Source organism: Lolium perenne, chromosome 5 (genome assembly GCF_019359855.2).
Source record: "Lolium perenne isolate Kyuss_39 chromosome 5, Kyuss_2.0, whole genome shotgun sequence".
Classification (NCBI taxonomy): domain Eukaryota; kingdom Viridiplantae; phylum Streptophyta; class Magnoliopsida; order Poales; family Poaceae; genus Lolium; species Lolium perenne.
In genome coordinates this window covers 24,827,453-24,842,943 of record NC_067248.2, presented here as the reverse complement: position 1 = coordinate 24,842,943, position 15,491 = coordinate 24,827,453, and the positions used below count along the sequence as shown (strand labels likewise).

The 15,491-nt window shown below is 45.3% G+C and overlaps 2 protein-coding genes and 1 long non-coding RNA gene across 3 annotated transcripts; 2 read left to right on the top strand and 1 right to left on the bottom strand.

Moving 5' to 3' along the window:
- Nucleotides 1–365: 365 nt before the first annotated feature.
- LOC139831226 (uncharacterized) lies at nt 366–9,296 on the top strand. The gene is made up of 2 exons (XR_011745900.1): nt 366–473; nt 9,165–9,296. It is a non-coding gene; the product is annotated as an uncharacterized lncRNA (long non-coding RNA).
- Nucleotides 3,407–4,461, top strand: LOC127304519 (uncharacterized). The gene is made up of 2 exons (XM_051335173.2): nt 3,407–4,244; nt 4,349–4,461. Exons 1-2 carry the CDS (start codon nt 3,407–3,409, stop codon nt 4,360–4,362), a joined length of 852 nt encoding a protein of 283 aa, XP_051191133.2. The 3' UTR covers nt 4,363–4,461.
- A 1,040-nt stretch (nt 9,297–10,336) lies between the features above and the next one.
- Nucleotides 10,337–14,315, bottom strand: LOC127298744 (homocysteine S-methyltransferase 3). The gene is made up of 7 exons (XM_051328602.2): nt 14,001–14,315; nt 12,398–12,454; nt 12,113–12,318; nt 11,902–12,031; nt 11,594–11,797; nt 11,332–11,403; nt 10,337–10,927 (listed from the first exon to the last, which is right to left on the bottom strand). The coding sequence occupies exons 1-7, from the start codon at nt 14,199–14,201 to the stop codon at nt 10,775–10,777; spliced, it is 1,023 nt and encodes a 340-aa protein (XP_051184562.1). The 5' UTR covers nt 14,202–14,315; the 3' UTR covers nt 10,337–10,774.
- Between the last annotated feature and the right edge of the window lie 1,176 nt (nt 14,316–15,491).

Sequence of the window (15,491 nt, the reverse complement as noted above, 5' to 3'; positions counted from 1 at the left end):
CTGCGTTGCCTTACCGTCTGCGTTGGAGGATACCGAGGCGGCGGCTTCGGGTAGGTGGCTGTGAGCTGGGGCGGTGGCCCCGGAAGGCGGTGCGGTAGCATCTCTAGGGTGCAGGGATGCGACTTGTCACGGCTTGGGTGGCGACCCTGGCCGTGTGGGCGGTAGGGCAGTCGGCTCGGTCAGACGCGTCCTAGAGGGGACGGTCGGATGTTATGTCGGGGCGGCGGCCCCGAATGAGTTGGTGTGATGCCCGTGGTCTGCGGCCTTTAGCCCTGTGCATCTTGGGTTGCGGGCGGACGGTTCGTGCAGCGTTGCAGCTCGAGAGCGAGTGGTGGTACGTCGGGACGGTGGCCCCGGAAGGTGGTGGTCTTGGTGGACGCGCAGGGCGTGTCAGAGCAGCGGTATGTCGGAGCGGCGCTCCGAATTTTCGTCATCTTCGAGGGTGCTTCACCTTGGGTCGCTTGGGCGATAAGGTTGTTGGAGATATGCCCAAGAGGCAATAATAAAGTGGTTATTATAATATCTTTGTGTTTATGATAAATTTTTGCATACCATGCTATAATTGTATTAACCGAAACATTGATACATGTGTGTTATGTAAACAACAAGAAGTCCCTAGTAAGCCTCTTGTATAACTAGCTTGTTGATTAATGGATGATCATGGTTTCGTGATCATGAACATTGGATGTTATTAATAACAAGGTTATGTCATTAATTGAATGATATAATGGACACACACCCAAATAAGCGTAGCATAATATCAAGTCATTAAGTTCATTTGCTATAAGCTTTCGATACATAGTTACCCAAGTCCTTCGACCATGAGATCATGTAAATCACTTACATCGGAAGGGTACTTTGATTACAGCAAACGCCATTGCGTAAATGGGTGGTTATAAAGATGGGATTAAGTATTTGGAAAGTGTGAGTTGAGGCATATGGATCAATAGTGGGATTTGTCCATCCTGATGACGGATAGATACACTCTGGGCCCTCTCGGTGGCACATCATCTGAATAGCTTGCAAGCATGTGATTAAGATCACAAGAGATGACATACCACGGTACGTGTAAAGAGTACTTGTCGGTAACGATGTTGAACAAGGTATGGAGATACCGATGATCGAACCTCAGACAAGTAAAGTATCGCGTGACAAAGGGAATCGGTATCGTATGTAAATGGTTCAATCGATCACTAAGTTATCGTTGAATATGTGGGAGCCATTATGGATCTCCAGATCCCGCTATTGGTTATTGCTCGGAGAGGAGTCTCGACCATGTCTGCATAGTTCACGAACCGTAGGGTGACGCGCTTAAGGTTCGATGTCGCATAAGTAGATTTGAAATGTGAGATGGAGACCGAAGTTTGTTCGGAGTCTCGGATGGGATCCAGGACATCACGAGGAGGTCCGGAATGGTCCGAAGAATAAGATTCATATAAGGGAAGTTGATTTTCTAGGTTTCGGAAAAGTTCGGAATTCTTCCAGTGATAGACCGGAAGGTTCTAGAAGGTTCCGGAAGGGTCCACCATGGGGCCCACGACCTAGGGAGGCCAACATGGGCCGAGGGGGTGCTGCCCAGCCCTAATGGGCTAGGCGCACCATGCCCCAAAGGCCTAGGCCGGCCACCCCTAGGGTTTCCCCAAAAACCCTAGGGGGGATCAACTTGGGGGGGGAAGATTTCCCTCTTCCCCCCATCTTGGCTGCCGGCCCCAACCCTAGATGGGAAAAGGGGGGCCACCCCAGCCGACCCTCCCCCTATATAAAGAGGGGAGGGGGTGGCCGGCCAACACACCCCATTGCCTCCTCCTCTGGCTGCTTCTCTCCTCCACCATACGCTGCTCCGGCTTAGGCGAAGCCCTGCAGCTTTTCTTCCTCCTCCACCACCACGCCGTCGTGCTGCTGGAACTTGGAGGAGATCTACCACAACCTCCGCTGCCCGCTGGAACGGGGAGAGGAAGGGCTTCATCGACACCATACGTGCGACCGAGTACGGAAGTGCTGCCGGATTGCAGCACAGGGACGATCGTCTACACCAACAACGAGATTAATCTCGTAGGCTTTGGAATCTTCGAGGGTTAGTCTCATCTCCTTCTCATTGCTCCGATCTTGTAGATTAGATCTTGGCTTTTCCATAGATTAGATCTTGGATTTATTCGTCTTTGCGGTAGGAAATTTTTTGTTTTCCATGCTACGAACCCTTCAGTGGTATCAGAGCCTAGTCTATGCATAGATCTGTTGCACGAGTAGAACACAATGGTTTTGTGGGCATTGATGCTTTTGTTGTTTTTAGTTAGTGCACTTTGCATCTTGCGGGATGGTGGGATGAAGCAGCCCGGGCTAACTTTACATGACCGCGTCTCATGAGACTTGCTCCACGATTGACATGCAACTTGTATTGCATAAGTGGCTTTGCGGGTATCTGTCTCTCCCACCATAGTGAAGATCTAATTTGCTCTTTCTATTGACAACACTAGTATCACCGTTGTGGTTCATGTTCGTAGGTAGATTGGATCTTACTCGAAAACCCTAAACCACGTAAAATATGCAAACCAAATTAGAGGCGTCTAACTTGTTTTTGCAGGGTTTGGTGATGTGATATGGCCATGTGATGATGATTATATTTGATGTATGAGATGTTCATTATTGTATTATGGCAACCGGCAGGAGCCTAATGGTTTTCTTTAATTTTTGTTAAAGACCTGCGTGTCTATTCATCATGTAATAGCTTTATTTCAAGTAGTTGTTATAGTAGCTATAAGTGATGGACAACCATGAAGCGGCGCCACTGACCTTGACGCCATGCTGGTGACGATGGAGATCATGTGCGTGCTTTGGAGATGGTGATCAAAAGCACAAGAAGAAAGGCCATATCATATCACACATTATGAATTGCATGTGATGGTAATCCTTTATGCATCTTATTTTGCTTAGATCGCGACGGTAGCATTATAAGATGATCCCTTTCACTAAAATATCAAGATAATAAAGTGTTCATCCTTAGTATGCCCGTTGCTAAGACTTGTCGTTTCGAAGCATCACGTGATGATCGGGTGTGATAGATTCTACATGTGCATACAACGGGTGCAAGCCAGTTTTTGCACACGCGGATACTAAGGTTGCCTTGACGAGCCTAGCATGTACAGACATGGTCTCGGAACACGGGATACCGAAAGGTAGAGCATGAGTCATATGAATGATATGATGAACACTTTGAGTGTTCGCCTTTGAAGCTACATCTTTTCTCGTGAAGATCGGACTTGGTGTAGTGGATTTGGTTCGTGTGATCACTAAGACAATGCGAGGGATGTTGTTTTGAGTGGGAGTTCACCTAGTTAATTTAAGAATTAAAATTGAACTCATTTTATCATAAACTTAGTCTAAACTCTTTGCAAATATGTTGTAGATCATGGTGTCCCCCTCCATCAGTTTTAACCAGTTCCTAGAGAAAGAAAAGCTTAAGAGCAACGATAGCAACTTCACTGACTGGTTCCGTCATGTGAGGATTTTCCTCGCTGGTGGAAACCTGCAATATGTGCTCGATGCACCGCTAGGTGCCCCACCTGCAGAAACTGAATCCGATGAGGTAAAGAATGTTTACCAGACTCGGAAAATTCGGTACTCTCAAGTTCAGTGTGCCATCCTGTGCAGTCTGGAAGCCGATCTTCAAAAACGTTTTGAGCACCACGATCCGTATGAGCTGGTCAATGAGCTGAAAGCTATTTTTGAAACTCATGCGGTCGTGGAATGCTATGAAGCATCGAAACAGTTCTTCAGTTGCATGATGGAAGAGGGCAGCTCCGTTAGTGAGCACATGCTCGCTATGTCCGGGCATGCGAAGAAACTCAGTGACTTGGGGATAGTGATTCCTAACAAGCTGGGGATTAATCGTGTCCTCCAATCACTGCCACCTAGTTACAAGAACTTCGTGATGAACTACAACATGCAGAACATGAACAAGGAGTTACCTGAACTCTTCTCCATGCTGAAATCTGCTGAGGTTGAGATAAAGAAAGAGAACCAAGTGTTGATGGTCAACAAGACCACCAGTTTCAAGAAGCAGGGCAAGCCTAACAACAAGGACAACTTCAAGAAGGGCGGCAAGAAAGTTGTTGCGCCTCCGGAGAAGCCTAAGGCTGGCCCTAAGCCTGATACTGTGTGCTATTACTGCAAGGAGAAGGGGCACTGGAAGCGTAATTGCTCCAAATACTTGGCTGATCTGAAGAGCGGCCTCATCAAAAAGAAAGGTATATTTGATATACATGTTATAGATGTCTATCTTACTGGATCTCGTAGTAGTGCCTGGGTATTTGATACTGGTTCGGTTGCTCACATTTGTAACTTGAAACAGGAACTGCGGAATAGACGAAGCCTGGCGAGGGACGAGGTGACGATGCGCGTTGGAAATGGATCCAAGGTCGATGTGATCGTCGTCGGCACGCTCCCTCTACATCTACCTTCGGGATTAGTTTTAAACCTCAATAATTGTTATTTGGTACCTGCGTTGAGCATGAACATTATATCTGGATCTTGTTTAATGCAAGACGGTTATTCGTTTAAGTCAGAGAATAATGGTTGTTCGATTTATATGAGTAATGTCTTTTATGGCCATGCACCTGAGATGAATGGTTTATTCTTGTTGAATCTCGATAGTAGTGATACACATGTTCATAACATTGATGCTAAGCGAATTAAATTGAATGATAATTCTACTTATATGTGGCACTGTCGTCTTGGTCATATTGGAGTGAAGCGCATGAAGAAACACCATTCCGATGGACTTCTTGAGTCACTTGACTTTGAGTCACTTGATAGATGCGAAGCATGTCTAATGGGAAAAATGACTAAGACTCCATTTTCTGGTACAATTGAGCGAGCTACAGACTTATTGGAAATCATACATACCGATGTGTGCGGACCAATGAGTGTAGCATCGCGCGGTGGTTATCGTTATGTTCTAACCTTCACGGATGATCTGAGTAGATATGGGTATATTTACTTTATGAAACATAAGTCCGAAACTTTCGAGAAGTTTAAGGAATTCCAAAGTGAAGTAGAAAGTCAACGTAACAAGAAGATTAAGTTTTTGCGTTCTGATCGCGGAGGCGAATATCTGAGTTATGAGTTTGGCATGCATTTAAAGAAATGCGGAATACTTTCACAGTTGACACCGCCGGGAACACCACAACTCAATGGTGTGTCTGAACGTCGTAATCGAACTCTCTTAGATATGGTTCGTTCTATGATGTCTCTTACTGATTTGCCATTATCATTTTGGGGTTATGCATTAGAGACAACCGCATTCACTTTAAATAGGGCACCATCTAAATCCGTTGAAACGACACCGTATGAATTATGGTTTGGGAAGAAACCTAAGCTGTCGTTCCTTAAAGTTTGGGGTTGCGAAGCTTATGTAAAGAAGTTACAACCTGACAAGCTAGAACCCAAAGCGGAGAAGTGCGTCTTCATAGGATACCCTAAAGAAACAATTGGGTACACTTTCTATCACAGATCCGAAGGCAAAATCTTTGTTGCCAAGAACGGGTCCTTTCTTGAGAAGGAGTTTCTCACTAAAGAAGTTACTGAAAGGAAAGTAGAACTCGACGAGGTTGTTGAACCTTCTCTCATAGATCAGAGTAGCGCAGTGCAGGAAGATGTTCCTGTACAGCCTGCACCGATAGGAGAGAAAGCAAATGATGATGATCATGAAACTTCGAACGAGGAAGCTACTGAACCTCGCAGATCGACGAGGGAGCGTACCACTCCTGATTGGTATGATCCCTGTCTAAATGTCATGATTGTGCACAACAATGATGAGGACCCTGCGACGTATGAAGAAGCAATGGTGAGCCTAGATTCCAACAAATGGCAAGAAGCCATGAAATCCGAAATGGGATCCATGTATGATAACAAAGTATGGACTTTGGTGGACTTACCCGATAGCCGCAAGGCTGTCGAGAATAAATGGATCTTCAAGAGAAAAACAGATGCTGATGGTAACATTACTGTCTATAAAGCTCGACTTGTCGCAAAAGGTTTCCGACAAATTCAAGGAGTTGACTATGATAAGACTTTCTCACCTGTAGCGAAGCTAAAGTCTGTGAGGATTTTGTTAGCAATAGCTGCATTTTTCGATTATGAGATTTGGCATATGGATGTCAAAACGGCGTTCCTTAATGGTGATATTGAGGAAGAGTTGTATATGGTACAACCCAAAGGTTTTGTCGATCCTAAAAATGCTGACAAGGTATGCAAGCTTCAGCGTTCCATTTATGGACTGAACCAAGCATCCCGAAGTTGGAACCGACACTTTGATACGGTGATAAGAGACTTCGGGTTTATACGGACTCATGGTGAGGCCTGTATTTACAAGAAAGTGAGTGGGAGCTCTGTAGCGTTCCTGATATTATATGTAGATGACATATTATTGATTGGGAATGATATAGAACTATTGAGCAGTGTTAAAGGTTATTTGAATAAGTGTTTTTCAATGAAAGACCTTGGTGAAGCAGCGTACATTTTAGTCATCAAGATTTATAGAGATATATCAAGACGCCTAATAGGGCTTTCGCAGAGTACATACCTGGACAAGATTCTAAAGAAGTTTAGAATGGATGAAAGCAAGAAAGGGTTCTTGCCTATGTTGCTAGGTAAGGTCTTGAGTAAGACTCAAGGTTCGGCTACGGCAGAAGATAGAGAGAGGATGAGCAAGATCCCCTATGCCTCGGCAGTAGGCTCTATCATGTATGCCATGCTGTGTACTAGACCGGATATCGCACATGCTGTTAGCTTGACCAGCAGATATCAGAGTGATCCAGGAATGGAACACTGGACAGCGGTCAAGAATATCCTGAAGTACTTGAAAATGACTAAGGATATGTTTCTTTGTTATGGCGGTGACCAAGAGCTCGTTGTAACTAGTTACACCGATGCAAGTTGGAACACTGATCCTGATGACTCTAAGTCTCAGTCTGGGTACGTGTTTATACTGAATGGAGCTGCAGTAAGCTGGATGAGTTCCAAGCAGTGCACGGTGGCGAAGTCTTCAACTGAATATGAATACATCGCGGCTTCGGAGGCTTCATCGGAAGCGGTATGGATGAAGAGGTTAATTGTCGAGCTTGGTGTGGTTCCTTGTGCATTGAACCCGTTAGTCATCTATTGTGACAACACGGGTGCCATCGCCAATGCAAAGGAACCAAGGTCACACAAGAAGCTGAAGCATATCAAGTTGTGTTTTCATTCGATTCGCGAGTACATCGAAGATGGTGAAGTAGAGATTTGCAAAGTGCACACAGATCTGAATATGGCAGATCCGTTGACTAAAGCTCTCCCTAGGGCAAAACATGACCAACACTAGAATGCCATGGGTGTTAGGTACCTTACAATGTAATCTAGATTATTGACTCTAGTGCAAGTGGAAGACTGTTGGAGATATGCCCAAGAGGCAATAATAAAGTGGTTATTAGAATATCTTTGTGTTTATGATAAATGTTTTCATACCATGCTATAATTGTATTAACCGAAACATTGATACATGTGTGTTATGTAAACAACAAGAAGTCCCTAGTAAGCCTCTTGTATAACTAGCTTGTTGATTAATGGATGATCATGGTTTCGTGATCATGAACATTGGATGTTATTAATAACAAGGTTATGTCATTAGTTGAATGATATAATGGACACACACTCAAATAAGCGTAGCATAAGATCAAGTCATTAAGTTCATTTGCTATAAGCTTTCGATACATAGTTACCCAAGTCCTTCGACCATGAGATCATGTAAATCACTTACATCGGAAGGGTACTTTGATTACATCAAACGCCATTGCGTAAATGGGTGGTTATAAAGATGGGATTAAGTATTTGGAAAGTGTGAGTTGAGGCATATGGATCAATAGTGGGATTTGTCCATCCTGATGACGGATAGATACACTCTGGGCCCTCTCGGTGGCACATCATCTGAATATCTTGCAAGCATGTGATTAAGATCACAAGAGATGACATACCATGGTATGAGTAAAGAGTACTTGTCGGTAACGAGGTTGAACAAGGTATGGAGATACCGATGATCGAACCTCGGACAAGTAAAGTATCGCGTGACAAAGGGAATCGGTATCGTATGTAAATGGTTCAATCGATCACTAAGTTATCGTTGAATATGTGGGAGCCATTATGGATCTCCAGATCCCGCTATTGGTTATTGCTCGGAGAGGAGTCTCGACCATGTCTGCATAGTTCACGAACCGTAGGGTGACGCGCTTAAGGTTCGATGTCGCATAAGTAGATTTGAAATGTGAGATGGAGACCGAAGTTTGTTCGGAGTCTCGGATGGGATCCAGGACATCACGAGGAGGTCCGGAATGGTCCGGAGAATAAGATTCATATAAGGGAAGTTGATTTTCTAGGTTTCGGAAAAGTTCGGAATTCTTCCGGTGATAGACCGAAAGGTTCTAGAAGGTTCCGGAAGGGTCCACCATGGGGCCCACGACCTAGGGAGGCCAACATAGGCCGAGGGGGTGCTGCCCAGCCCTAATGGGCCAGGCGCACCATGCCCCAAAGGCCCAGGCCGGCCACCCCTAGGGTTTCCCCAAAAACCCTAGGGGGGATCAACTTGGGGAGGGGGGGGGGGGAGATTTCCCTCTTCTCCCCATCTTGGCCGCCGGCCCCAACCCTAGATGGGAAAAGGGGGGCCACCCCAGCCGACCCTCCCCCTATATAAAGAGGGGAGGGGGTGGCCGGCCAACACACCCCATTGCCTCCTCCTCTGGCCGCCTCTCTCCTCCACCATACGCTGCTCCGGCTTAGGCGAAGCCCTGCAGCTTTTCTTCCTCCACCACCACCACCACGCCGTCGTGCTGCTGGAACTTGGAGGAGATCTACCACAACCTCCGCTGCCCGCTGGAATGGGGAGAGGAAGGGCTTCATCGACACCGTACGCGCGACCGAGTACGGAAGTGCTGCCGGATTGCAGCACGGGGACGATCGTCTACACCAACAACGAGATTAATCTCGTAGGCTTTGGAATCTTCAAGGGTTAGTCTCATCTCCATCTCGTTGCTCCGATCTTGTAGATTAGATCTTGGCTTTTCCATAGATTAGATCTTGGATTTATTCGTCTTTGCGGTAGGAAAATTTTTGTTTTCCATGCTACGAACCCTTCAAAGGTGACTCTCGACGGTGGGCTTGGACGGCAACGACAATGGTGCTGAGCATGGTTTGGTTGCTGCAAGACCGTGTTAGTCGGCTCTGTCCCGGCGTGTCCGAATGTCTTCAGGTTGGCCTCCTCTTGCTGTGAAGTCGAAGCTGCCTTTGGGTGGTGTACGATGACCTTCGAGGGGCGGTCCGACGATGAAGGTCCTTTTCGGCGCAGGTCTTGTGCATCTCCTCTCTGCGGCTCGTCGTCCGAATCGGAGCTACCGACCTTTTTTTGGGGAGCCATCTGTTTGGCATAGGCCAACTCGAGCTTCGTGTTTGTGTAGCTTTGTGGGCAGCCAGGGTGGCTCGGTGTGCCTTCGCGGCGTCGTGTGGGTGGGTGTGGGCTTGGCCCTGTCTTTGTATTTTTTTGCCCGGTTTTCTCCTAAAAACCGGACACCTTCTACTTAATTAATGGACGAGGCAAAGCTTTTGCCTCCGTTTTAAAAAAAAAAAAAGATCCTCTGACAAAAAGAACAATACCGAGATTCGAACTTTTCTCTTTTTTGGGTAGCATGGAATATTAAGCATTTCCAATTAAAATTTTGCATTTTGTAGTACACATGAATGAGTACCTCTAGGATTATATTTTGAGATTTTTTTAACATAAAAAAAATTATTTTCTACATTTTCAAAATATCTAGCTCATTGCAGCTCGAGCTCTAAAAGGTCACTCGTTTCTACCTCGAGTGAGTGTGCAAAGCCCTCACCTCCAGGCTGCAGCAACAAATCAGCGGTTAGATTTATGAAAACCAATCTTGTTTCATGGTAGGGAGGAGTATCTCGGAAATTTTTGTTTATGCCACCGAGATTGTGCAGCTGCCACAAACGCAAAGTTCCGTCTGTTAATCCCTCCCTAAAAACCCACTTGTCTCTCTGTTTTTCCTTTGGTCTATGCTGTAACGAACCTCCAAAAAAAACATTTTGAAGCCAGGGCCATTTCACCGCGGCGATTTCATCTAGTGGAGGGAAACACGCAATTTTGCCAACCAGTTTACAAGTACACCTGTAGGCCTTTCTGTGTCTTCTCAGTTGCAGATAGTATACGGATTGGCGTGGACTGAGAGCCAAGGAAAGAGATGTCTGTTGTGTATCAATATTTTGGGGAAGAAGAAAAGAACATCTACGAAGACCAAATGAGGAGTGGTAAACTTGGTAGCACCGGTAGTGGTAACCCCAATGAAATTCATTCAGCAGGAGATACATGCTAAAATACACCATACATTGTTCAAACAGAGGTTTAGGATTAAACAGAGTTACACAAGGCAGTACTAGTACACATCATAAGAGCTTATTCCAGGTTAACATCTCCAGAACTCTCTGTATAACATGCATAGTCTTGAACTCTCTTAATAGATAATAAGGGGTCATGAGCTTCGCCGTTTATCGTTTCGCTCACTCCTCAGTACAACTTACTCCGCTATTACTTCTTGTTAATCGTCCGGTTGCATCTCCAAGTAAGAAGAAACTGTCTCATTTCCAGGAGAACATCACAGCAATGTTTACTAAATCTCCAGAACATCTTCATAGGACAACACGAAAACCACCCCTCAAGGAGGGCCCAACTATATGCCACAGATAATTATGGTGCAGGGCAGAATTGGTTAAGGGTTCTAGTTATGGCCCTGATGGTGTTTGGAGTTGTCCTGCAGCAGCCCCCAATAAGCGCAGCCCCATCCTTGCACCACTCGCTTACGTAAGAAACAAAATCACCATCTGACACACCCGTAGATTCCTGCACACCAAATGAAGCATATCTTCAGTGTTCTGGAGTTCTGGCTCAGGGGTACTAAGTTGGACAGGCTGGAGGATGGATTCTGTGTATAGTTCTAGATGTTTATCAAGGGAATATGAGAAATGGCCCCTTTAAAATGCACTCGAAGAAAACAAATCAGGTTTTTTTGCTATTATGACTTGCCCACAAAAACTAAAGTTGTTTTCTTTGCAGACCCAAAATCATTGTGGACACATTCGTCCATTTTATTTACATTACCTTTCCATCTAAAGTGGAGTGCAAAAATGAAAAGCAGAAACAGAAAATAAGCTAGACTTAGGTATTTGATTAAAGTCTTTTTGTGTTCAAAAGAATAAGACCGTTGCTATTTTAAAATGTGCATAAGTGCATTGAGATATACTTACCACCCACTCTTTTTTCTCGGCATCATATCTTTCTCCACTGTTGGGATATATCAAAATTGGCTTGTCTGTGACCTGCGGTTATGGAGGAAAACACAGTTAGTCAACTCAAACAAACAGAACTGCAGCTGTTCAGCAGTTAAAATGGTAGAAATTGTTTGTACACTCAAAAACGAGGGCATGCACATTTCGTGCTTCACAGAAAAATGTTGTAATCTTAACTTGCATTTAGTTTACAACTAAAAAGAAGGGAATGTCCTCATACCTTCCGAATGGTGAGTATCAGGCTATGAATAAATCTTGGAGGCGTGCAGTTTATTCCAATAGCTCCAACCTTTGCACATGAGTTAGCAACTTTAGCACATTCAATTAGTGAATCTCCACTCACAACATGAACTCCATCTTTCGAGTTGAAGGAAAACCATGAAGGGATACTTATATTGCATTCCTCCAGAAGTTCAACATATGCCTAAAAGATCCATCACCAGAACACCATCAGATATTATTTCACAAGAATGTACTGTAAAATTTGAGGTAGCATATCCCTGACAGAAGAAGTAAAGTTCAGCATACCTGAGCTTCCAATTTGTTAGGGATTGTTTCAAAAGCGATCAAATCAGGACGTGCCTCTGCAAGAACCTGAAGTCTTCGCCGATGGAAATCTTTCAGGAATTCAAGTGTCCCAGCTTCACCATAATCCCCACTGGTGATAGCCGGAAACAATTAGTAGTTTCCAACCAAAAGTAAAGTGGGGAAGTGTGTGCTAATTTAAGAAGTAAATTACCTGTACTCAGAGCCATCAGCAAGATAAGCCCCATAGCTTCCTATGGAAGCAGCAACCAGAATAGGACGGTGCATGGGAGTGGATTGATCTGAATGTTGCTTCAGAAACATCTCACGTGCTTCATGTCCAATCTCAACACTCTTGGTTAGTAAATTTTCACTTTGTTCTTTTGAAAATCCCTTCGATTCAAACCCCTGAATGGTAGCCTGGAACATCAAATGTGTCCGTCAGTATGTTCATAAATGTCATAGAAACATAAAGAAGGAAGAGTGCATATCTTGGAACCTGATATGATGCTGTGATGATAATGTTCGCACCTGCTTCTATGTAGTCCAAATGTACCTGTTTCATCATATGCGTACCAAGATTAGCATCGTAAATGGCTATTTACATGTGAAAGAACTATTTTTCGATGAGCTGCAGTTACTAGATGGGGAGCAGTTTAAACACAAGAAAGAAGAAACCCAATAAAGTGAATTATTGTTATAAATGCAGACTGTTCCAATTTGGTTTGCAGGTTGACCTAATTGTAACTGCATATTTCACCAACGGTTTTACAGAACAGTATATAGTAAAATATGAAGTAACCTGGACACCCGTATCCAGCATATACATGGCAGGTAAAACATGGGTCCTGAACCTCAAATGTTCCGGATTAATCCTAGCGGCTAGTGCTTGCTCAATTGCAAAGTAAAAACTATTTGTCTAGATCAGACCAGCGCATTTTCTAGGTAAGAAGGAACTAGCGAACCACTATCACATGATGTTGGAGGTGGTCCAGCAAGTTTATAACTGTGTCAAGCTCGACAGAGAGTGGCCCTAGATGTCGATGTCATGCTAGAAATTTCAGGCCTAGCTGGATGACAAAGACATAATTAAAGTTTTTAGCAATGACCGGCTTCCTTCTGGAATAAATGTGGTATAAGCATTGTTCCTGATTCCTGAATGGTATGAGGTTCGAGGCAAATTTGACAGCTGGCACACACTTTATTCTACAACACCAAACCATCTTTTGCAGGTATGTAGCTTCCATCCAGTCCTGTCCTTCAGATGTGCATCAAAATTGTAGCATCACGGTGCATATAAGTGGACATATACACGGAACTGGAATTTCGTTTTTCTTTTCTCTCTTCACCAGCCAAAAGCAGGACAAAGAAAGAAACTAAATCCTCATTTGCTTAAGCCCATGCTAGCATCACATCAGGCATCCCTGGGATAAGAAAGGAACAATTTTCCAACCTCCTTGTAAGCTAGTGACCTCATTGTTTCTGTATTTCATAATCTTGACTTGTTCAGCTGAGCTGGTTGTTAATCGATCCCTATCTAAAATTAAAAAGACTGCTTAATTTTGCTAACCAATAATAACGGCGGATACCGCCATTTGCACTCCTATCAATGTTCTGAACTTTTCTAAGAAGTAAGAACACAAGAAAATATCAAAAATCTAGAAACAAAAACAAACATATCACGACGAAATTTCCTCTTTTTATCTCTCTCTTCTCTAGCCAAAAGCATCACGAAAAAAAGATAAACGAATCCTCCTTTGCCTAAGCCCATGCTACCATCGCATCAGGTGCTATTGCCCTGTTCGGGTTGTGGGGTATTTTTCCAGCATCCCCTGCTAAGGAAACAAAAACATTTCCCAACCACCTTGTAAGCTAGTGAGTAGTGATCAAATGATTTCATATCGTTGACTAGTTTACGCGAGCTGATTGTAAATTGTTCCCCATCTAAAAAAATTAGTGCTAGATTTCAGCAACCCAGCCTCACCAAGAAAAGGAGAAAACCTCCGTTTCCATCATAATGCTAGAGACAAAAACTAATAGTAAAAAAAGGGGGAGTCGCCGTACTGGCAAGGCAAGGCGAAGGTGGTGGCGTGGGGGCTTGCCTTGCGGATGAGGTGCGGGGAGGAGAGGATGCACTTGGCGCTCCAGAGCGGGTCGTTGAGGTCGGCGCCGTGGGCCTCGAGCTCCGTGGCCAGCCCGCCGTCCAGCACCAGCCTCCCGCCGCCGGCCTCCACCCACCGCCGGACGGCCGCGCCCGCGGCCCCCTCGTCCGCGGCGCCGACTCCCCCGCTCTTCACCACCATCTCCGCCGCCGCTCCCCTCCTGCTGATGCTGCTTCAGTGCAGTGTGCTAGGTCCGCGATTTGAGGATGGGGATTTTGGGTTTTGGGTCTGGCGTTGGGCAAGATTTATAGGGGGGAGGGAGAGAGAGGAGAACCTGGCCAGCATTATGTATGAGTGGATTCAGTTGATGCTGACGCGGCAAGGATGGTTTGTACTAGGTCTAAAACCCTATCTATGTACACGTGGTTTTGCTTGTCATCGTCTCTCTTGTTTTAGACTCTGATCATAAACACAAACATATTAATTATTTAATTTTAAGAGACCTCTAACTTTACAAAACAATATTCATGTTGGATATTACCTTAAACTACGGTGTTTTAACCCATACTTCTTTTTTATTAAAAAAAAATACTCTTTCCGCTCTGTAATATAAGAAGTTAGTACAAGCGACATACTATGTAGGACGGATGAAGTATCTATATTTTTTTCCGCATGGCATTGAGATGATATTTAAATTGTTTTATAGTTTTTTTTGAATTTTCACCGGGGGGGAACGAGTCCCCACCTGAATATATTTCAAAGTTGCCTATGAGGCTTTTCAGCCTCTACAAGATAGGTTCAAATGAACAGAATACACGGTGGTTACAATAGAGGGGCAGAAAAAGAAAAACACACACCCCAATAAAAACACAAGGAAAGTGAGAAGAAAAGGCCACCCCCGCAAACCTTGGGGGGGAGGGGGGGACGGTTGATCGAAGAGACCCAACGGTGGAATCGAAAGGCAACGCGCATCCGAGACCACACTACGCACCGACACCACTATGTCGAGGGTGTGGCCGAAAGGTCGTGCGCAGCCGAGACGACGCCACGATGCCTATGTGCCACCGGAAGGAGCCGAAGGGCGAGGAGCACCCACACCGCACGCAGGGGTCGCCGCCGTAGTCGAAGGGAATAGCACCACCGAGAGCAACCCCAACCCCACTGGGTCCGATATACCCGAAGGGTGAGCCAGCCGAGAGCACGCACATAGACCACCCGCGCCGAACATGCCACAGAGCTCCGACAAGAACCCGAGACAGGAGCCTAGCAACCGGCAAGAAGAAGCCACCACCACCCCTGCCACGGCTCACCTCACATCAAAGAAGAGACCGCACCCATGACCGCCATCTGCATCACCATGGGGCACATCAATACAAACGGAAGCAGCGTCCGCTGCCATTGATGGCAAGATAGAGGGGCTCAGCACCCTGCCACGACGGCTCCCCGGGTGGGGAGCACGTCACCACCATGGCCGCCATCTGCGAAGCCACG

Excerpts from the sequence above, each read along its gene's own strand:
- LOC127304519 (XM_051335173.2), top strand. The coding sequence starts at position 3,407 with ATGGTGTCCCCCTCCATCAGTTTTAACCAGTTCCTAGAGAAAGAAAAG.
- LOC127298744 (XM_051328602.2), bottom strand. The coding sequence starts at position 14,201 with ATGGTGGTGAAGAGCGGGGGAGTCGGCGCCGCGGACGAGGGGGCCGCG. Across the intron at positions 12,455-14,000 it reads CCCCGCACCTCATCCGCAAG|GTACATTTGGACTACATAGA; the intron begins GCAAGCCCCCAC and ends ATGATGAAACAG. Across the intron at positions 11,798-11,901 it reads CTAACAAATTGGAAGCTCAG|GCATATGTTGAACTTCTGGA; the intron begins GTATGCTGAACT and ends TGGATCTTTTAG.